This window comes from Clavispora lusitaniae (genome assembly GCF_014636115.1).
Source record: "Clavispora lusitaniae strain FDAARGOS_655 chromosome Unknown tig00002663_pilon, whole genome shotgun sequence".
Classification (NCBI taxonomy): Eukaryota; Fungi; Ascomycota; class Pichiomycetes; order Serinales; family Metschnikowiaceae; genus Clavispora; species Clavispora lusitaniae.
Genome location: NW_027093982.1, coordinates 1,337,944 through 1,359,142, shown reverse-complemented (window position 1 = coordinate 1,359,142; position 21,199 = coordinate 1,337,944). Strand labels below are relative to the sequence as shown.

At 40.2% G+C, this 21,199-nt stretch overlaps 9 protein-coding genes and 2 non-coding genes across 11 annotated transcripts; 5 read left to right on the top strand and 6 right to left on the bottom strand. All coding sequences in view use genetic code 12, as the record gives it.

Moving 5' to 3' along the window:
• Positions 1-139: 139 nt before the first annotated feature.
• Positions 140-880, bottom strand: FOB63_005233 (uncharacterized protein; the record flags this gene model as incomplete). The annotated part of the gene is made up of 1 exon (XM_002617080.2): positions 140-880. One exon carries the CDS (start codon positions 878-880, stop codon positions 140-142), a length of 741 nt encoding a protein of 246 aa, XP_002617126.2.
• A 1,875-nt stretch (positions 881-2,755) lies between these two features.
• On the top strand, positions 2,756-5,155 carry VPH1 (H(+)-transporting V0 sector ATPase subunit a; the record flags this gene model as incomplete). Its single annotated transcript, XM_002617081.2, has 1 exon — positions 2,756-5,155. One exon carries the CDS (start codon positions 2,756-2,758, stop codon positions 5,153-5,155), a length of 2,400 nt encoding a protein of 799 aa, XP_002617127.2.
• A 158-nt stretch (positions 5,156-5,313) lies between these two features.
• FOB63_005231 (uncharacterized protein) lies at positions 5,314-7,440 on the top strand (the record flags this gene model as incomplete). Its single annotated transcript, XM_002617082.2, has 1 exon — positions 5,314-7,440. One exon carries the CDS (start codon positions 5,314-5,316, stop codon positions 7,438-7,440), a length of 2,127 nt encoding a protein of 708 aa, XP_002617128.2.
• Positions 7,441-7,553: 113 nt separating this feature from the next.
• Positions 7,554-7,627, bottom strand: FOB63_005680. The gene has a single exon. It is a non-coding gene; the product is annotated as a tRNA-Val (tRNA).
• Positions 7,628-8,076: 449 nt separating this feature from the next.
• Positions 8,077-8,150, top strand: FOB63_005690. The gene has a single exon. It is a non-coding gene; the product is annotated as a tRNA-Val (tRNA).
• A 324-nt stretch (positions 8,151-8,474) lies between these two features.
• Positions 8,475-10,668, bottom strand: RRN3 (rDNA-binding RNA polymerase I transcriptional factor; the record flags this gene model as incomplete). The annotated part of the gene is made up of 2 exons (XM_002617083.2): positions 8,475-10,322; positions 10,510-10,668. 2 exons carry the CDS (start codon positions 10,666-10,668, stop codon positions 8,475-8,477), a joined length of 2,007 nt encoding a protein of 668 aa, XP_002617129.2.
• A 727-nt stretch (positions 10,669-11,395) lies between these two features.
• On the top strand, positions 11,396-12,148 carry FOB63_005229 (uncharacterized protein; the record flags this gene model as incomplete). Its single annotated transcript, XM_002617084.1, has 1 exon — positions 11,396-12,148. The coding sequence occupies one exon, from the start codon at positions 11,396-11,398 to the stop codon at positions 12,146-12,148; it is 753 nt and encodes a 250-aa protein (XP_002617130.1).
• Positions 12,149-12,179: 31 nt separating this feature from the next.
• FOB63_005228 (GATA-type transcription factor) lies at positions 12,180-12,854 on the bottom strand (the record flags this gene model as incomplete). Its single annotated transcript, XM_002617085.1, has 1 exon — positions 12,180-12,854. The coding sequence occupies one exon, from the start codon at positions 12,852-12,854 to the stop codon at positions 12,180-12,182; it is 675 nt and encodes a 224-aa protein (XP_002617131.1).
• Positions 12,855-13,885: 1,031 nt separating this feature from the next.
• Positions 13,886-15,319, top strand: CPH1 (homeodomain family transcription factor; the record flags this gene model as incomplete). Its single annotated transcript, XM_002617086.1, has 1 exon — positions 13,886-15,319. The coding sequence occupies one exon, from the start codon at positions 13,886-13,888 to the stop codon at positions 15,317-15,319; it is 1,434 nt and encodes a 477-aa protein (XP_002617132.1).
• An 89-nt stretch (positions 15,320-15,408) lies between these two features.
• Positions 15,409-19,647, bottom strand: FOB63_005226 (uncharacterized protein; the record flags this gene model as incomplete). Its single annotated transcript, XM_002617087.2, has 1 exon — positions 15,409-19,647. One exon carries the CDS (start codon positions 19,645-19,647, stop codon positions 15,409-15,411), a length of 4,239 nt encoding a protein of 1,412 aa, XP_002617133.2.
• Positions 19,648-19,824: 177 nt separating this feature from the next.
• GPI8 (GPI-anchor transamidase) lies at positions 19,825-20,961 on the bottom strand (the record flags this gene model as incomplete). The annotated part of the gene is made up of 1 exon (XM_002617088.2): positions 19,825-20,961. The coding sequence occupies one exon, from the start codon at positions 20,959-20,961 to the stop codon at positions 19,825-19,827; it is 1,137 nt and encodes a 378-aa protein (XP_002617134.2).
• Between the last annotated feature and the right edge of the window lie 238 nt (positions 20,962-21,199).

The window sequence follows — 21,199 nt, the reverse complement described above, 5'->3', positions numbered from 1 at the left end:
AAAAAAGTTTGGATGGAGACCTCATCACTACAGTAGTACCTGCACATATGCAGATGGTAGGAAGGCTTACGGGGGAAAAGTCTAGTGAATCTATTTCTCTTAGTCTAATGATATACTGACAATTTTAGGCTTCAGTGGGCTAAATAGGCATTACTTGTTTTGATCTCAAATAGTCTGTCACAATAGCTTTCACAGCCAAATTTGGTGCAAGATCTTTTTCCGCAATAGTGCGCTTTGTTATAGGATCCTGATTGCGATGCTTATGAAGATAGTCAAGGAGGATAGATCTCTCGTACGTAATCCCTTCCGGAGTCACCACTGGATCTTGGAAAATGCTAAAAGATATTGGGTCTAGAATGGAATCAGGCGCATCGTCATCGATGCTCAGTCCGCTTGAAGAACAAGTGGAACCGTCAGACATTTCGCTCTTCCTCAGGCCAAAATGGCTTCTAAGCTTGTTTTCTGTGAAACTTTGAGTCATTGTATCTATCAATCCTCGAAGGTCCTGCAAAATGAGTGAGTAGAGAGAAACAAGCTCCATCTGATATTTCCGATTTGATTCTGCAATGTTATAACCATGTTTTCTTCGCAAGTTTTCAAGCGAGCGATCGTGTTCTTTCACTAAAAGTCCATGCATCCGATCAAAGAATGACTGATTTTGCATTCCTATGCTTTCACGAAGGATAGCAAGTTGTGCTCTCATCTTGTGAACGCGTCGAGATAATTCGGCTGCAACCTCATGTGGCTGGTCCTTCGAAGGCGCCCTCAGTCTATTGAACCTGCTCAAGAAAAAATCCATTATTTGGGTTAATGGCAACTCTACATCCCATATACTATCATATATATATATACATATATCGCTTCTCGAAACGGTAAGCATTTACATATTTGGATGACAATATGCAGAGGATAGTGGTAATGACGACAAGCCTAGATGACAACTTGCTTATTAACCATTTTTTTTTAGTAATATTCTAGTTTAGATCGGTCTTTTCTGTCCTTCAGGTTTCCATTTTCTGTTGATTTAGTCATTCACTAGCACACTTATACTAAGCAGCGTTAACCTAACCTAATGATAAGCTTACCATTGTTGCCTAGGACGAACTGAATGCATCCACAGAGAAGATGTTTAGCCGATCACATTATATGAAGGACAATAGCGTATCAGCTCTTACCAGTCCGAGATGGTCCACATGAGGCCACATCATTAACTTATTAGAGCACTAGATAAATCGCTGAGTGGTCTAAGTCTTGTGTGAGGATATATCTCTCGGTTTTGATTTGTGGAGGTTCAGAATCGTCTAATTTCATGCACTCAATTCATTGAGGCTAATCGTGTAATGATCAATCACATGCAGTATGACGTACAATCCGGAATCGCGCCTGAGATGTATTACGCTAAATAGACCGACTGGCCCATCATACACTAAGTGGCTATCATGTACGTTTTATTGGAAATGAATATTAGGACAATCGATAGGAACTTGTTTGCATCATTCGTCGCGTCATTTTACAATGTTTTAAAACCACCGTGGATACAAGATTACGTACATATTCCAACATTTAAGTAGAAAGGGTAATGCGTTACGACTTGCGGTTTTCTTTTTGAACGCAATGTTTTGAGGTACTTGATATTTTGTTCTTTTGTTTGCACCTACGAGAGTGATCATCTCGTATTACTGGGAGCAATGATGACGTTTTTTATCCTTCATATTCTCCAGATCAAAAGGTAGACAATCAGACTTCCATTTTTGATTATCGCTCTCTTTGTACACGTTCACCTAGTCCTTTCGGCCATAAAGTAATATTTTTTTCTGAGAAATGAGTCAACCTTAGAGGGGGTTTGAAACAGAAAGAAAAAAGGAGCCGCCAACTGCAATCACTCTGCCAACTCCTTTGTTTGCTTTGCTAAAGGAACATCTTAGCTTCAACCGGACTAAATATCCGCAGAAAACACAAAAGGCGAACTTGGCTGTTCTCAGCAGCTGTGTTTTTCAGATAAATAGCATGAGGAAGATACTCGATAAGCTAACTTCTGGTTTCCATGGTTGATTTCTTACACTAGCCCGAGGCAGAATAGTTTTGTCGAGTTCTCAAGTCTATGTTACAGAACATAATTTCGAAGATTACCGTAAAAGAGAAGATGGGTCGTCCAGTCGACAACATGGAATTTCAACTAGGTTCAATGAGTACGTAAAGGTCACTCAAAGTTCTCAATGGACACGATTTGTAATTATTATACGTTTTTGACATGACCTTACTTTACCAGTGCCAAACGTATGGCCTCGGAAAGACCAAAATAACCTCATTGTATCTAATTCATATACTTCATTGTGGTGCTTGAAAGGAACTGAAAGGTACTCGGCGGCACCCAATCGTTATGCTCGGTTCTCCTTCAACACTCGAAACTCATCACCATTTGACTGGTTCTTAACCTCTATCTTAGGGTGCAAATTTTTAGAATAGATCAAATAGGTAATATCCTCCTTCAACGCTAAAGTTACTTCTTACTGAGTCTTTCCTCTTCATGTTAATCAGCCCGTAATGCATTCAGCATTGGCCAATATAGTGTGTCCTGCATGTAGTTCTCGACATGTTCCCGTTCAATATTCGAGCTAAATTTGCTTATCACGTATTAGTCTTTTTCTCTGTTTATCATAATGCCGGAGAAACAGGAGGCCGTTTTCCGTATGTTTTGCTTTTGTTACATTCTTGAATGAGAACATACTAACCATTGCTTTTAGGCTCTGCGGAGATGTCCTTGGTGCAACTTTACGTTCCGACTGAAGTTGCTAGAGATGTTATCCACAAGGTTGGTTCCCTTAACCTTGTTCAATTTAGAGATTTGAACAAAGGGGTCAACGAATTCCAGAGAGCCTTTGTTCAGGAATTGAGGAAGCTTGATAATGTGGAAAGACAATACACTTATTTAAAGGCAGAGTTGGATAAGAGGGGAATCCCTAGCAAAATTTATCCATATGATCAAGCATCAAATTGTCCACAATCTGATATTGATATGTATGCTGAATCAGCTAACTTTTTGGAGTCCAGGGTTGTCGAGTTGACGGACTCTTGCGAGACATTGTATAAAAAGCAAAAGGAGTTGAAGCAGTTTAAGTACACCGTGGATGCAGTGGAGAACTTTTTTTCTGCAAACTCTGCGCCTGGTCATGATACCATTGGTAGCGATGCCCTTTTGTCTGAATTAGAAACTGGAGGAACCGAGTTTCATGCTGAGTTTCTTTCAGGTGTCATTGATAGGCGTAAGGTGTTCACGTTGCAACAAATCTTGTGGAGAACTTTGAGAGGAAATTTGTTCTACTACACAGAGGAGTTGCCTGAAAAGATATATGACGCCAAATCAAACTCTTATGTTGAAAAGAATGCGTTCATTATCTTCTCCCACGGCTCTTTGATTTACCAGAGAATCAAAAAGATCGCCGAATCTTTAGATGCAGATTTGTACAAAGTGGACTCAACTTCAGACTTGAGAAGCGAACAAGTTAAAGGCTTACAATCTGATTTAAATGATCTCAAAACTGTTTTAGACGAGACTGAAAATGCTTTGAACTCTGAGTTGGTTGTTATTTCTAGAGACTTGAGTAAATGGTGGAGAGAAATTGCGAGGGAGAAGGCTGTCTACAAGACGATGAACCTTTGCGACTACGATAACTCTAGAAAGACCTTGATTGCTGAAGGTTGGATTCCTACTGATGAGATTGATGACTTGAGCTCACAAGTCAAATCTTTGAGCGCAAGCGATACCGTTCCTACAATTGTGAATATCTTAGAGACTACTAAGACCCCTCCTACTTTCCATCGTACCAACAAGTTTACTGCCGCTTTCCAAAGTATTTGTGACACCTACGGTGTTGCCAGCTACAGAGAAATCAACCCTGGTTTGCCAACCATCATAACATTCCCCTTTATGTTTGCTATCATGTTTGGTGATTTGGGACATGGTTTCATTATGTTTTTGGCGGCGTTGGTGCTAGTTCTCAAGGAAAAGAAAATCCAGGCGATGAAGAGGGATGAAATCTTCGACATGGCTTTCTCTGGGCGTTATATCTTATTGTTGATGGGTCTCTTCTCCATGTACACAGGCTTTTTGTACAATGATGTGTTCTCTAAGTCTATGGATTTTTTCAAATCTGGTTGGGAATGGCCAGAGACATTTCAACCGGGAGAAACTATCCACGCCACCAAGGTTGGTGTGTATCCAATTGGTTTGGACCCAGCTTGGCACGGTGCGGAAAATGGATTGTTATTCTCCAACTCCTACAAGATGAAGTTATCTGTGTTGATGGGTTACTTGCATATGACCTACTCGTACTTCTTTTCGTTAGCTAACGCCATTTTCTTCAACAGCCCAATCGATATTATCGGTAATTTCATTCCTGGTTTGTTGTTTATGCAGGGCATTTTTGGATATTTGTCCTTGTGTATCGTCTACAAATGGACAGTCAATTGGTTTGCTGTGGGAAAACAACCTCCAGGTTTGTTGAACATGTTAATTTCTATGTTCTTGGCTCCAGGTGAAGTTGCTGAACCATTGTACAATGGCCAGGCCACTGTCCAATTGTATCTTGTTGTGGTGGCGTTGATTTGTGTTCCATGGTTAATTCTTGTCAAGCCGCTTTATTTGAAGAGACAAATTGACAGAGCTGCTAAGGAACACTCTTATGAGAGGTTGACAGAGAGTGAGAGTCCGCAAACCATTACAGAAGATGAAGAAGAGCATGGAAATGAGGAAGACGACGAAGAAGCGCATGATGACCATAACTTTGGCGATATTATGATTCATCAAATCATTCATACAATTGAATTCTGTTTGAACTGTGTGTCCCACACTGCGTCCTACTTAAGATTGTGGGCTTTGTCTTTGGCCCACGCTCAATTGTCAACAGTCTTGTGGACAATGACCATTAGCAACGCCTTTGGTGTTACTGGTATCATTGGTGTGATTATGACTGTCTTCCTTTTCGCCATGTGGTTGGTTTTGACTGTAGTCATTTTGGTTATCATGGAAGGCACTTCTGCAATGTTGCACTCATTGAGATTGCACTGGGTCGAGTCTATGTCTAAGTTCTTTGAAGGAGAAGGTACTGCTTATGAGCCATTTGGTTTCAACGATTTGTTGACTGACGTTTTCTAACTTAGATTCTATAGATAACCTTCCTTTTGTTTAGAAAAGCATTAAATGTACTAGAGTATCTATCTTACATAGTAAGTACTCATCGCGCGCGCATCGCACTCGAAGATGAAAATTCCTAGTTAAGTAAAAAAAAAAAGGTTAAAGAGACAAACAGAGCTATGTCTTTACCTTTGGCATTTATTATCAAGGAGTTAGAGGATACTCCAAGCTCCATCATTCCTATTTTGTCCTCATTACATAATCAACGCCACCTGTTGAGCACTGTGTCCAAAGTTGATTTGAAGCATCTCACTAGCAGAACTCTCAATCTTTGCAGATCGCCTAAACCATACAACGTTTGGTGTGGAGTCAACCTTATATATGTGATCATTGATAACAGCTTAATTCTTAGCTCAGAAGGGTCTAGTTTCTTTTCCCAACTTTTAAAAGTTTTGGAATCTCCTAGAGCCTCTGATCCTAGAGTCTTCAAGTCTGTGGTTGATTGCATCAACAAACTTTGCAAGAACATTAGAGGTAAACCAACTCTTACAAGAGAAGTTTTAACACCCAATTTAAGCTCTGTTTTTTCCTTTTATTTTGACAAAATCATGGTGGACCCAGAATTGATGATGGATTCTTTGCGGGACTTGGTGCAAAATCACCCCACCACCTCTAGACCGTTTGCTAACAAAATCAAAACCAAGTTGTTAGAGTTCATTTCGTCCAAAGACTTTTCTTGTCATCCACAAACTATCAGAGATGCAGCCTGCTCTTTATTAGCTGTTTTGCCTGTTGTCGAGAAGGATGGACCAGAACAACACTGGGCGCAAGATGTGAACAGAATCACAAGCAATATTGCGGGTGTCTTGAATATTTATGATAGTTTCCTCAACCTCAAAGAAGACGATGAGACATACCAATTGATACAGAAATTGGCTGCTCTGGATGAGAATGAAATATTTTCTCCATTGCACCTAGACATCAATGATCCACAATCTTTGCTTGCTATTTCCGAAAGGTTAGAAATACTCTTTTCTATGCTAAAGGCCTATCTTGTTTGCCATACCGACTACATCGTTACTGTTCCTATAGGTAAGATTATCATACTTTTGGAAGCTCTGTGCTCGATCAACACCAAGTTCGTTCCTTTCAGACGGGAAATTCGTGGCCAAGCGGTGAAAGATGCCATACAACTTACCCTAGTGCAATGTTACGATTGCACCATTTCGTTGTTAACATTATTGCCCTCAAAGTACCGTGGCTCGATTGTTCCATATCTAGGAACAGTTTTTGCATTTTTAGAACTGGTTCTTTTCTTGAAAGGTAAACGCTTGGATAAGGATTCTAACTTGATTCACGAACTGTTGATCAAGAAGGTCCTCCTGTGTGTGAACCAGTACTTGTCTTTAGTGGGACATTTTCATGACCATTCTTTACTTACTCGTTTTGTGGAAGTCGCTTTGCTTTTGGTCGAACCACGTGAACAAGACAATATTCAAGGAGAACAAAAACAACAACAGTCCCAGCATTCGAAAGCGGCTAGAAAGAAGGCCAAAAAGACCGGATCAACTCCGCTTTCTGATTTATTGTCCCACAGTCACCTTTTCATTGAGAGCGTCCCGGAGTCAACAAGAGCAATTGTTCTTGATCTTTTTGCGATTATGATACCTCGTGTTACCTTACCGCCAACTTACTATAATAAGGTGATCAAATTCATCATGGTTGAAGCTGTAAAAGCCAAAGACCAATCTGCGTATTCCGCTATCCCCCAGGTACACCAGAAGACCTTGGTGGAAGCTGTCTTAAACCCTATCCCAGAGAATGCTTCCCTCTTACCTATTGCTAGCACCCTCTTATGGGATAATCCCGTTATCAATGTTTTGAACAACCCACGATTCCCTCCACTTCCCAAGGTTATCAAACCTACTATCTCTGATGAAGACTCGGAGTTAGAGTCAGATGATGATACGGCAGAGGAGAGTAAACAAGTTGAGGATAGTAAAAGGGCTTTTGACGAAGACGAGCCAGCTTCTAAAAAGCCCAAGATCGATCAGTCACTCCAGGAATCTGGTACAGTCACTCCTGGCCCCTCTACTGCTAAAGAAAACATCTTCTCTGTGGATTCTACCAAACTAACATTCGCTGAACCAACTGCAGCAGTGGATAGTGTAAAGATTGAAGAGAACAAGGCGGAAATAGAAAAGGTTGAAGATACCGTTTTCGAAGAGGCCGATCTTGATGAAGGGGACGCTTCAGAAATTGAGATCCCAAATATTAACATGGAGGATTCGGATGACGATAATTAGATTTTGCAGAATGAATACAAAACGATATATTGCGAGTATGAAGTAAAAGTATTATCCACATTAGTGTTCTTCCCCAAAAAGACAAAAAAGACGGTAATTAAAAATTAAAAAAGTGATTCCATCGAGGATCGAACTCGAGACCTCTCGCGTGTGAAGCGAATGTCGTAACCAACTAGACCATGGAACCCCTTCATGACTCAAAATTTCAACGTAATATAGGGTAATTTGCGTGTAGGTTTTAGAAAGATGAGCCATGTTTTCAAAATTTAATAACCAGCATGCGTATTCGACGCTTAAACTTAAGTGCCAAAGGAGTTGCTGATTCAAATTGCGAATATCTTTTGCGTATTGCAAATACGGAATTATATACAAAGGAGACCTCTCCGGGTATAGACCCGTTGCTCCGTTTGCTTTGTACTTAATTGAATATTGTTCTATAGTTAATCAATAAACAGATTGTGGGAAAAAAACAATCCATAGATACTTGTACTTAATTGGTGTTTTGGGTGAGGCACAAGTACACGGTGTAGTATCTTCCTTTCCTAATCCTATTTTTCAAGATTATTATGATTCTTAATGGGTTAAACATTATTATGAGAATCATATAAAACAATGTCTTCTAAGCGTTTAATTAAAGGTCTTGTGGTCTAGTTGGTTACGACGTCTGCTTCACACGCAGAAGGTCCCCAGTTCGAGCCTGGGCAGGATCATTTTTTTTGATGTTTTTGCGGAGCAGAAGAGAATGAATTGAATATCCTCCTAGTCTGTGTGATAATTTTTTGCTTTGGGCGCTTCTCCATGATAGTGCAAAAGACATAGTGTAACAGAAGATACAGCGCGAAGTTTTACAAAATAAATCGATCGAACCTTGCCGGTGATCTGATATTTTGGTCGAGCAGTCGAAAGTTTTCGATAGTCTACGAAGAAACGATTTCAAAGTTCCCAAAGTGTTATATTGCTAAATAAAGACTGACATTATGGTATACAACATCATGAAAAGTACTTCCACCGAATGATCCAGAGTGGTTTGGCCACTACTTTTCTTCATCACTGGTAATTTCCCCGTCACTGTCTTCATCTGCACTTTTGGCTTCATCGTCCTTAGCTTCTTCGTCTTCTTCGTCTTCTTCGTCTTCTTCGTCTTCTTCGTCTTCTTCGTCTTCTTCATCATCATCTTCTTCTTCATCATCATCTTCATCGTCATCATCTTCGTCCTCTTCATCGTCCTCTTCTTCGTCCTCTTCAGGATGACTTCCACTGTCTTCATCGTCATCGTCATCATTGCTTGGATTGACCTCGCTCCACTCAATGTAATTTTGACAAATGATGCTCTTGCAAGATGGTAAAACCAAAGGATCAAATGGAAAATACGCTTCAAAGTCTAAAAATTCTTGTTTGTGCCTGAAATTTCCAACTGCAGAGGGAAGCGTTGAATTACTTTGCAACATCCGTTCTCTCTTGTTGTGCTCGATGATCGAGTAACAGTAGCATACATTGAGTTTTGTGGCAATTTTAGCAAAAATGAAAACAACAGTCTCGTCACAATATTTTAAAGGGTTGAATTTGGCAATGATGACTCTTTGAAAAAACCTGTCGATATCACATTCCCACTCGCTATCTCCATTTGCTATATCATCAGCCAGTTTGATCAAATGTTTATGTCTGAAACAAAAGATGTAGAGCAATGCTTGAAATGTTGCATAAAACAACTTAAAGCGTTCCATACCTCCAGATGAGTTTTCGTTGTCAAAATCAAAAACCTCATGTTCACGTTCGGTGATATACTTGTTGAGCCATCCAATGAGATAACTTGCGATGAAAACAATCTGATGCTTTGTGAGATTTTTCGCTCTCGCAATGTATGATGACAAATATTGTAATGCTTTAAGCCTCTTTTCAGTAGTCTCGTTCGGATTGAATGCAACATCAATAAGCAATACCAAGTAAGCGTCCGCCAACTCGGGTTGATATTGAGAAATGTGAAACAAGAGGAATTGAATCGATTTGGTAAAATGCGTAGGTAATATGTGGGATCTGAATAAGGATGTGAGGGTATTGAAAAGTGTAACTCCGTTCCCATTTTCAATCTCTTCCCTCGTGAAAGAACTGGATGTCATTTGGAGAAGCAATTCTAATGCTGAGTCGAGTTTGGAAACCATTTTCTTGATATTCTTGGTTGAAGTCATAGTGTACACTTCCCCATCTTCATCATCTTCATCATCTAGGTTTTCAAAATCCAGATTCTCTTCAAACTCATTTGCATCACCATTTATCAACTCCTCGATGCTATCGTCATCCAAGTTGTCCAACTCATTTTGCAACTCCACGTCCAACTTGATACAACACTCGACAACTAGTTGCCAAATGCTGAACTGCAAGTCTGGGCAGTATGAAATGACTTTCATAGCATTTCTCATGTAATTCGTAATTTCGTTAGTGCTCGCCGAAAGATGATGAGGTAAATTCTTTGCCAACACCGGTGGGATCGAGCTGATGCATGTAGGAGTGAAGTTAATGATCTTTCGAAGAATTGTGTGATGAGGGTATGTGTCATCAGCTATGTCCGGAAATTCCTTGATTAACTTTTTGATAACCTCGTGGAGATATTTCGGAAACGAGGATACAAGAACTCCAAGAAATTGAGCATAGAACTCCAAGAATACCATAAAATCTGGTTTCTTTCTTGACGCCGGAGGAATATCCAACCATTTGTAATGCAATACTGCTGTGATAAGAGCAGAGGATGACGCAGTATCAAGTTTCGAGACATTTACTATTAGGTTTTTCAAAACTATACTGAAGTTTGATAATGAAATCGCCTCATTATGGCCCATAGGCAAGTTTATTTTAGCAGCCAAAGAATTGATTTGAATATTATCGTTCTAATGGTTAGTAAACATCCAGATTATTGTAGAAGGCAAATGAGAACCTCCTTGCTATTTCCAGACAAAAAGAAATAGATAGCACAAGGTCAGCTGAGATCACCAGTATTACGCTTGAGCCCGAGGGTTAAATCCTCTCAGCTAAAAGTCTGGCTATAGTTGGAAACATTTGAAGATCTGAACATACCTTTCCTAAAGAATCCATTGCAGATTTGACATAGACTGAATACATCTTCTCCGAATAAACGTCCGCTTCCAAATCCGGGCGTTGCCGCTTCACTTCGGGACCAGAGTCCGAATCTAGACCTCTTTTTCTACCAGCAACTTCAAGTACTGACATAATCATATTAAGTATTAAATGAGGAATAAAGAATCGGAGATGAGATGGGATATGATGTACTTTTTTTTTAGTCTATGATGTGCAGGAAGCGAATGAAACTGTGGAAGATCTCCATCACTTTTGAAATATGTAACATACTTTCCGAAATTTCAACAAAAAATTATACTGCAACCCCTGATTCGTATTCAGTATAAGTCAATTATGGTCATCTTTCACAAATCTACAACTCTTATATTTGATACGTAATTTTTATGATTTTGTTTTAGTTCGGCGCAATATGCGGATAAATGAAAACACGAAGTAAATATCCTGTACCAGTTGTATTATGAGACAACAAGATATTTGAAGTTTAAAAATAAAGAAAACACTTAACCAAATCCATTCACTTCCAAAATAAAAATCTTATCAACTTACACAGTTACAGATAATCAATGTACCTCCGATAATCAATTGCCCCCAGAAAATTGAGTCAAACGCCATTTCTCATGGTTTCACAGATTTTTATAGACTGGCGATTGTAGACTGGCGAGAATTACAAAGAGAATCAGAGAGAACATAATGATGACGAAGATTTGAGGGATATGAAACATTATTTGACGAGTTCTAATGTATCTGATGAAAAAAACCGAATGTTGGAATTGTGCGGAAACCACACTTGTATAGAAGTAGATAAGCTTGATCCAACGCTATTGTTTAGTTGTTGTTAGGAAGGACGCCACACACCAAAATTATCATGCCTTCTGTTTCAATACGGCCAGTATCTCTATTTGCCATCTCTGACCATGTTTCCAGAAAATCACCTTTCGAGTATGGAGTGTTGATAGGTTCACAAACAAAAGAGAACATTACTGTTCATGATGCCTTCGAACTCAAGACAGATAAAGATCAGATTGATTTTGCTTACCTTGAAAAAAGGCTAGGCATGATTCTGACAGTGAGCCCGTTTGCACAGTTGGTGGGACTTTACACAATTGGGGAAGATGCTACAATACCGGAGTCTTTTTGGGAACAGTTTTCGGCCAAAGAGGTAGTTTTTCCTTCAATCTACTTAACATGCAACGGAGGCGAAACTGTTTGCTTTTGCAGCCAAACTAGAGAGGAAATAAGATGGATCATTGCATCAGGTGAAACTGACGAAATAGCAACAGCCACTATTCACAATCATAAAAACTACACATCTGGATCACAAGATCTAGTTTCAGAGCCTAGTGACTCACTATTGACATCTTTGGAACATTTACGTGATCGAGTCCAAAGTATAGTGGCAAATGATGAAACTGATGTTACAACGGAGCTGAAATTGGTTCATCTAGCCAACATTGTATCAAGAGCCCCTGAAGATATGAATGAAGACACACTACTGTTCTTTTCGGCGAAATTGGCACTTCTAACTAACCAGATATCCGCCGTGAAAACATTAGACATTCTGAATAGCCGGAAGATCGCTACGTATCTGATTGGAGCGATGCAAGACAGACCTCGATGATTACACTAGCAAACTGAAAGCGTATAATAAATTACCTAGAATTGCAAAACATGTGCTTTTCCTGGCTTGTGGGAACAACCCTAACGTGCACTTGATTGTGACGCTTCTTGTACCCGAATATCTGACCAGCCTCTTTGGAGCCAAATTTTTTCTTGAGTTTCAGGTAATACAAGCCACACGCGTTACAAAGAGTCCTTGAGCCGTTCGGTCCACATCTCCACTCTGGTGTTTGTGTCAGAAGACATTGTTTACAAACAGCACTGGCCTTCTTCTTTCTTCCTCGCTTCTTGTTAACTTTAAAATGTGGACTATAGGGAGGCGAAGCAACTTGAATCTCTCCTTGATGGAAACTGGAGCTATTACCGTAGGTGAGAATCCTCTTGGCATCTAGCAGAACGTACTGGTGAGACCTAGGAGAAATCAGGGTTTGTGGTTGATGAACTTGAAATTGCAGAGAGGCAAAATTGATACCTTCAAAAGACCTGGGCTGGTTTGAATTTTTATGGATTGGGGTGATCGGCCAGTGCAGAGGAGTGGAATAATTATTAATACCAGCAAGCATTTCGCTAATGGATGGCAAACGAGTCAGCAGCTTCATTTGTGTTGGTTTGGGATGATCTGAAGAATCGCCTATTTGTACCACGGGAGGTTGCCATAAGGAAGGGAAGCATGATAAACTTTTATGCTCCCACAGACTGTTGTACATGATGTGACTTGACTTTGCTTGACTATGAATAGGATGGATTACGAAACAAAGATTTATCAGGACTACATTCCACAAAGCAAAGCAGCACCTAAAAAGAAGTAGGAAACTACTAAGCAGAACATAATAATGAGCAGAGTAAAAATTAACTTGATATGGGGAAGAGCATCAAGATCTGGTTACTGGAAACAGGAAAGTTGTAGTATGCGCATACTTTAATTCACTGCACCGAAAAAAGGTGTACAAAAAAAAAAAAAAATAAACAAAACAAAAGAAAAACCTGGAACACAATACTATGATCTATCTACCATTAGTTATACTGCTATGAAATATGTAAGCGTGCTGGTCTTTCATTAGGGCAAATTAATCAGGTCTGGGAGGCAGATTTAGCGATGCAATACGAAGAATGAATCCCTTTGCAAGTCTACCCAGGCTGAAACGAGACTAAAGTGCAATGTCTAAAAGTAGCCACGTCAAATGTAATTAATTTAATTTAACGATGCATGCTTGATATCGATAGTGCTAAATTGATTTAGGGATAGACTGTTTCATTCCACTTATGTCAATCCTGTACAAATGCAGGGGCTTGGCCTTTTTTTCTGTTTTCGATTTAAGAAGTACGAACCCCTGGCGTTTATCTACGCTACCTTGGAATGAAAATATCCAAATAATAATGAATTTCTTTTACGCCCTACAGCATGCTCTATGGTGCACCTGAAATAAGAACATGGATTGCTTTGCCCGTCTGGAGGGAAGAGACGAGTGGGCTCACAACCTGCATACCTTGAGTTTGGTCTAGAATGTGTTGTTATGCGCGTGTTTCAGAATTCTTCAACCTGAAACAAGCACCGGAATTCTGTATTTAGATCCCATTATCGGCTACTTTTGGATAATAAGTTAAACTTTAGGTCGCTTCAATTACCGCCAGTTTTTCATAATCACCCCTAGAAGATCTTTTAACTCAATCCACCTTTTCCGCTCATTGCTTTCGAACAGTTTGCGCTCCGCTGTATAGAAGGAATACCGTACATGCGATGTCTGAAATCACAGAGGAGGTGAAGGAATCTCTCCGACTTATCGAAGATCTCAAATTTTTTTTGGCTACAGCACCAGCAAATTGGCAAGAAAACCAAGTCATCAGAAGATATTACTTGAACAACGATGAGGGTTTCGTGTCCTGTGTTTTTTGGAACAACCTTTATTTTGTGACGGGTACTGATATTGTTCGCTGCATCCTATACAAATTCCAGCATTTCGGCCGTACAATCACAGACCGAAAGAAGTTTGAGGAGGGTATATTTTCTGACTTGCGGAACTTGAAGGCTGGCTCTGATTCTGTTTTAGAGGAACCGAAGCTGCCGTTTCTCGAGTTCCTCTACAACAACTCTTGTCTCCGCACTCAGAAGAAGCAGAAGGTATTTTACTGGTTCAATGTTCCGCATGATAAGCTAATGGCTGATGCCTTGGAGCGTGATATCAAAAAGGAAAAGTTGGGCCAGACACCGACCTCAGTTGCCGTAAGGGAACCAGCGATTCTGTTCAAGTATGTGGAGGACAAGAAGAGATCGTTGTACGATCAGCTCTCAGAACACTTGAATCCACAGAAATACGATGAATTTTCCTTCAAAACAGAATCCACAGATGACCTAGCCTCGCCCGAGTACAATTTGAAGCAGCCTGACCCAGGTCCCCAAAATATCCCACAAGAACAAGAAGATGAAGACTTCCCTCTTGATTACTTAGACAGAGGCGTGAATGAGCACGACTATATTAGTCTAGACTCTAATTACTACACGGGGAAGTATATAAACTCACATGACACCAATTTCGAAAGCATAGATCCGGGGATGTTCCTGAACCCAGTTAACGTGGCAAGCAATGACGATTATCTTATTGAGCACACTGTACCATTGAAGGTTGGATCAGCCACTCTGGTATCATTCCCTCGTCTGGCAAGGATCCTTGACGATCAATCTGCATTTTTTCCATATCCATATGCGCCAACTGCGACTGGCTCGCAGTTCCCACCTTCTGCTATGATTGCGCAGTTTCCCCCTTCTATGTTCGACGCCAGCTACTTTGTACATGAACCAATGATGCATGGGAATTTCGATGTTGATAGTTACCCTTCTGCGGGACCCTCAGCCATGGCGGCAGTTCCATCAGTTGTACATTTTGAACCCCCACCACCGGCCCAATTTTATGGACTATATGACGATGTTGAGTATATGAGAATGGCAGTTCCATCGCAGCGACAACAGGAAATAAGTGCCAGTATGATGAAGAAGAGAAAGCAACTACAGAAAACTCGTCGTGGTGTTTCTAAACCAGGCAAGAATAAGAATCGAGTAACCGAATACGAAACTAAACTTCGTCAACTCACAACAGACCAAGAAAATTTGGCGGAGTCGCATGTTCCCACTCCAGAATCATCCATTGTTGTCGCATCCGATCAACACCACTCATGAACTTTTCATCTGTTCTATCTCCACTCATTTCAATTTCTTTAGGTGAATTTGTATTTCTAATAGATACCGGTAATTCGTAATCATAATCATTATACACTCAAGTGGCTAAAATACTCAACCAACCTTTTTTGTGGACCTGAAAGTCCTTTCAATATTTCGTCCTCTAAGCCTTTATCAGATTTTTCAGGCGACAAGACACGGTTCGAAATCTCACTAACCGAAACGGCCCGCATGATCCTCCCATAGATTTGGAATGCAAGCTTTCGCATTTCTGTGTCATGATGATTAATGAACGGATTGAGAATATCACGGAGCTTCGTCACCAAATCTTTGTTGATTTTGAGTGTAAGTGTTCCAACAGACATTAACTTAAGCAAACATTCTAGCGCAAACAACGTCGATTTCTGCGAAACATTCTTCGAATCTCTCAAGGTATCGAGAACAATGGTCGTTAGTTCTCCGCTGGAAAAACTGCTTCGTAATGCTTCATCAAAAACTTCCCCAATAGCAACCATCATTTCGAGGAGGGGATCAGTGTCTCCCTTACTAGATATTAAAAGGAGCATTTGCCATAATTGGCCCAAATCAACTCGCTTTCGACTTATAAAGATTTGCTTTAAAACCAATAACAGATTCATCTGATTCTCAAACGTGGTCGACTGAAATGATGCCCATAATGACCGTTCTAGAAGTTGATAGCCTTCGTTGTCGTAAAATTCAGAAAATTCAGCACTTTGGTTTCCTTGGATAAACATGAGTAGCTTGGTCAACTGGTTAGTATTAACTGTTGACTTATCCAATTCTTTGCATAACATTTTGAATTCTTCAATGCTTTGATCATTGCCTTCACTAAAGTGGCTTTCCAAAGACAATTTTGCCACCAGAAAATTGAACCAATTAAGTTCTGAGTAGCTGTACTCCTTCGCCTTCTCGGGAGATCCCATTTTGCAATCTTCAAAAATGAATATAGGCTTATTCTTACTTGAAAGTTTGCTGAGAGGATCAACCTTTTCAATGAACGTTTGGATGGTGTTTGTAGGATTTGTGAGTTTTACTTGTGCAAAATCATCCGCCAACTCATTTGATGAAAGCGAAGACAGTGACTTCGTAGTATTTTCCTTCTCAGTTGTCTCTTGTGAATAGTCTTTTTTGTTATGCTTCCATTCCTCCATGTGAATGGAATTTCTTTGAGCTAAATCGTGTATAGCCAATGGTTCATGCTTTGATCCAGAGTTGGATACATTTTTTTGAGTTTCCATCAATAGCCCAGGTTCCGAATCTTCCATAAAGACATCCTTCTCATTCCACGGTGGTTCCTCCTTAACTATGCCAGGAGAGTTAGTTGCAATTGAGTCATTATCTTCCGCTTTGAATCGCTGTCCATATTTTTCCATCTCTGCATCCTGTATTAAAATTGCCCCATCCGACTCAGAACGAACAGGCATGAGCATAGTAAAGTCTGACGGATTTTTAAGTGGTGACATTTTGAGATTTGGATGCCCAGGAGCAATCTCTGTCAATTCACTAACCGCATTGAACAATGTGGTATCCTTGCCATTGAAATAGAGAATATTATCAATACCCACGAATTGCTCAATCTCACTCTTACTAACTTTGCTTGCTGTGGATAACTGCGTCGTAAACAAAACGGAATTGATACTATAAAGCCTTTTCAATAAAGCTTTGTATACATCATAGCTTGATGTTGAATGCACAATGGGGACCAAATCGAACAAGTTTGCAGTCAACTTAGCAAAGTTGACATCACTTATAGGAATCTTCGCTGATGCTTGAAGTAAAAAGTTCAATAACATGTCGAGTATTTTATTCTTGAACTTAATCACCTGCATGACCAAAAGTTTGTCGTCCACAATATTATCAAGATCTGTTATATATGACACTAGTGTTGAAACGGTCGCATAGAGGACATCGACGTCCATTACAGAGATGATCGTATTCACAACTCTTTCGGTCAGAGATAGTAAGATTGCACATAGTCTCATGAAGTCCTCCGAGGAGAAGATACTTTTAGTTTTGTTAAGAAGATTGTCGCCCTCTGAAAACAAGGGACGCAACAATTGGGGATTTGTAATGGAAATTCGTCTAATAGCATTCAAAACATCCTCTGTCAAATCTTCATCGCCGATTATTGCGTACCGTAATAAGTTAACACCCTCCAGGATGAACTCATCTTGATTGGAAGAAAGAAACTTGATGAGAGGGTCTGTTTTCTTGTTGAACGGAACGTGCCTCTCAATTACGCGATTTGACAACAATCTATGGGCGGCTTCAGGAGATGATTTAGTCTTCGAAATTAGATCCTTTGCATGATCCGCAGTATGTTTTGTAGTTCTCTGGACAGGATTGCTTGAAAACCGCTGAGAAAATGTGGATTGTGCATAATGAGGAATAGCGGGAGCGTCAGACAGAAGAGACAAACTGGGATGACTGGAAATTCTCGTTTGCTTATGCGTAGTGCTTGTTGCATGTTCAGGTTGTAAATTATCTGGACCATCCACACCGTTATCTGTTGGACGACGAGGTAAATTTCTGGAGCTGGACCTCGATTCCGTTCGCTTATTCTTCAATTCTTTATTTTTGGCTATAATGGATTCCTTCAACGACGGTTTTCTCTTTGACAAAAGAAGAGACGGTTTTGTGCTCCCAAGAGACTCTGGTAATGATCTTTCCAATGCTCGCAAAACATTGGCATCGAGACCTTTCAACAATTCATTTGCATGCTGGGGAAGAAATTCATTGTATTTCTTGTAAGCCTCCTTTGCCGCTTGACGCACTTGAGAGCTAGGGTCAGATAATAGTTTCGGTAAAACTTTCTCAGCCACATCCACTACTACTTTCTGTTGTTCCGTGTCCGAAAACCTTAGTATCATGATCTGCATCCAAAAAGCAGAGTAGGACCTGGTCGTAGCGCTCTTATCGGACGAGGCGACCACAATCTTATGCATTAGTCTAGGGTGGAAAGCACAGTTTGAAAGAATTGCACAAACAACCACATGTGCATTCGTAGTAGTCAAATGTTTTGTTGCAGAACATAACCTCATTAATGTAGGAAAGAAAACTTCGGCCAAGGGATCAAAGTCATCGCCGAAAATAAAAGTCATGTCCTTAACAAGTTGACAAGAATTCACGTTTAGAGTTGTTCGTAGAGATAATAGGCCCTTACATATTCCTTCTGCAATTTCCTTAATTGCTGTAATCATAACTTGGGGGTAATCGTTAGGCGCGTTTCCCCTAAGAAGAGAACGCAACTTTAGAATGCTCTTCTCACGGGGCAACCAATTCTTTTCTGACTCTTTGTTTTCAAAATTGGGAAGCATTTCCGTGACTATCTTGTAAATCTGATTTTGATCGCTCACGTTCACAACAGCAATACCATTGTCGAATGCATAATTTGGGAGACGAGAGAGTAAGTTCTCAAGCTGAGATGATTTCGAATCAAGGGGCACCGCTATGGTCTCATCTTCTTGTGCAAATTGTTGTAAAGGGACACTATGTTGTACGCTTGGCGACGACCGTTTATTCAGGAGATGAACGACCAGCCGAGGCCTCTCTGGCTCTTCGAGGGCTCCTGATTGGACGTTCTTCTTCACAGGAGGTTTAGGGTCTACCTCACGGGAAATTATGTCATCGGTTCCCATTATAGATCTTCGTAGAGCAGTGTTCACATTGTGTGTTTCCAAAACACGCTGTAACTCGAATTTGCGAAGATTATTATGTTTTAAATCATAGTAGTTTGCGAACAATGTTTTGATATTCTCCACAATGGTTTGTTGAGATTCATATTTTTTGAGGGTGGATGCAAGCACATCGAAAAATGTATCGAGTTTCAAGTAGGGATTGATGGTTGTAAGAATATGATTGATCCACACTATGCATTCATTTACAACCAATGGATTTCTATTGGACAAGCCAAAATCAATAAGACCAGAATCAACCTTGGAAGAAGCAGAAAGCCAATAAGCTTCCAAGGCTCTTCCAGCGGCGATCTTAACATTTTGTTTAGGGTCAGCCAACTTCGGAATGAGTATGGGTAACACCAAAAAACTCTGCTCCAGGAGCAAAACTCCGTCATTATCTTGGATGCTGACTCTTTTGACCAAATGGCAGATCAAGCTAAATGCTAAAGTTTGAAGTGTTGAATCATTTGAGTCCATGACAATTGAAAGCGACTCAAAGTACTTGGGAACATGAGTTAGACGGACATTATCTTTCTTGACATGCCGTTTTAGCTCAGAGAGGAGAGCCACTTTATTCTCGGAAGAATCGCTGATTATACAGCTGTACAAGTCATCTCCCGACACTCCCATAGTTTGTCAGTGGAAGGATGAATAAAAACAAACAAACTACAATAAACGCGAATTCATCTGCTTACATTTGTGAGTGCGACTATCATTGCGCGCACCAAACATCAGTGAAACGAGAAAATGAAAGTAATACGAAACGTAACGTGATCATTGTATGGCTCTTACTTACGGCGCCATCATCTATTTAGCCGAGATCCAAAGAATAGCGAGAACTATCATCAGCACAGCGGTGATTATTTTATACTCTGTAGGCGAAACATGGTGCAAGGTATTAGACTCATAAGAACCGTCAGAAAACTCAACCTTTGTAATCTCATTGCGTAGATTCAAGTCTCCCTCTTTATTCGAGCCGTTGTTCCTGCTGCTTATCGCTTTCAAAAGATTGTCTTCTACTTCATCGACAATCACCTCTTGCACATTTCCAAAGAAGTCAGTCAACCTAACGGTGCTCAAATCTCTCTTGAAAAGATCTGTACGTATTCCTGGATGCGAATGAATGTTTTCGAATGTGTATTCGGCAAACAACTTGTCCATAGTAACCATGGAATTCTTATCAATCTTCTCCAAAAAGTCCAAAGTGTAGTAAGTAAAGCGGTCAATCACCGCAACACCAATATCTAAGTCGGAGTGATGGGAGTAGGAAGACTCTTCTATACGAGACGAACCTACTGCCAAAATATTCGGCGAGTAGAACCTTTCGTACATGGTATTGGCCTGACAGGTATCAATCATAAAAAATATCTCCTTGTATCTCTTTTTCTCATGCATCTGTTCGAACGCGTCTGCCAAGTCGTACGAGCCAATCTCCTCTGCGTCTTGGAACTTCAAGAACTCATTACCGCCATGACCTGTCAAGTAAATGAAAATATTGGAGTTTTCGTCTGTGAGAAGCCTCTTGCTCCGGGGGTGATTTTCGTCCCACCTGTCTGTAAGCAAACGAATGAAGTTTTCAACTGTCACCTCATATCCTCTGTAGTCGACCTCGATATCATCTCCATATAGATCAATAGCTTGGTCCATATTATTGAAAACAGTTCCGGGAAACGCATTTCTAGGATTACACGCAACATCGTCGGCCAACATTAAAATGATTTGAGAGTCTGGAATACCTAAGCGTTTCACTGTTCTATACAAACTCAAGGTGTTTGCCATGTGTCTGTAGTTGAACCAGAATCGGGAAGTCGATACTAAAACAGCCCAGTTGTTAGTATGTCCTGAGGACGAAATGATCTTTCCTGCCTCTTCTGTATCAATAGTCACATCAGCAACGATAAGCAGCGCTAAGGAGAGCAAATACCATAGGCTAAAGAACCTCATCTTAATGCTAAACTGATCCACAATACACCTTACTAAACAACAATGTGTGCGTGAGTGCAGGAGAAAAATACGTTCCACAAAATACAGAATAGTAGAACTGATAAATTCGCGTCAGTATGAACACAACGATATTCAGAATGATAAACTAGTTCGTAATCTCATGGACATTATTATATAATAGAAACGTCAATTACATGTGCATAAGTTTGTTTCGTTGCACCTCTTTCATATATTCTTA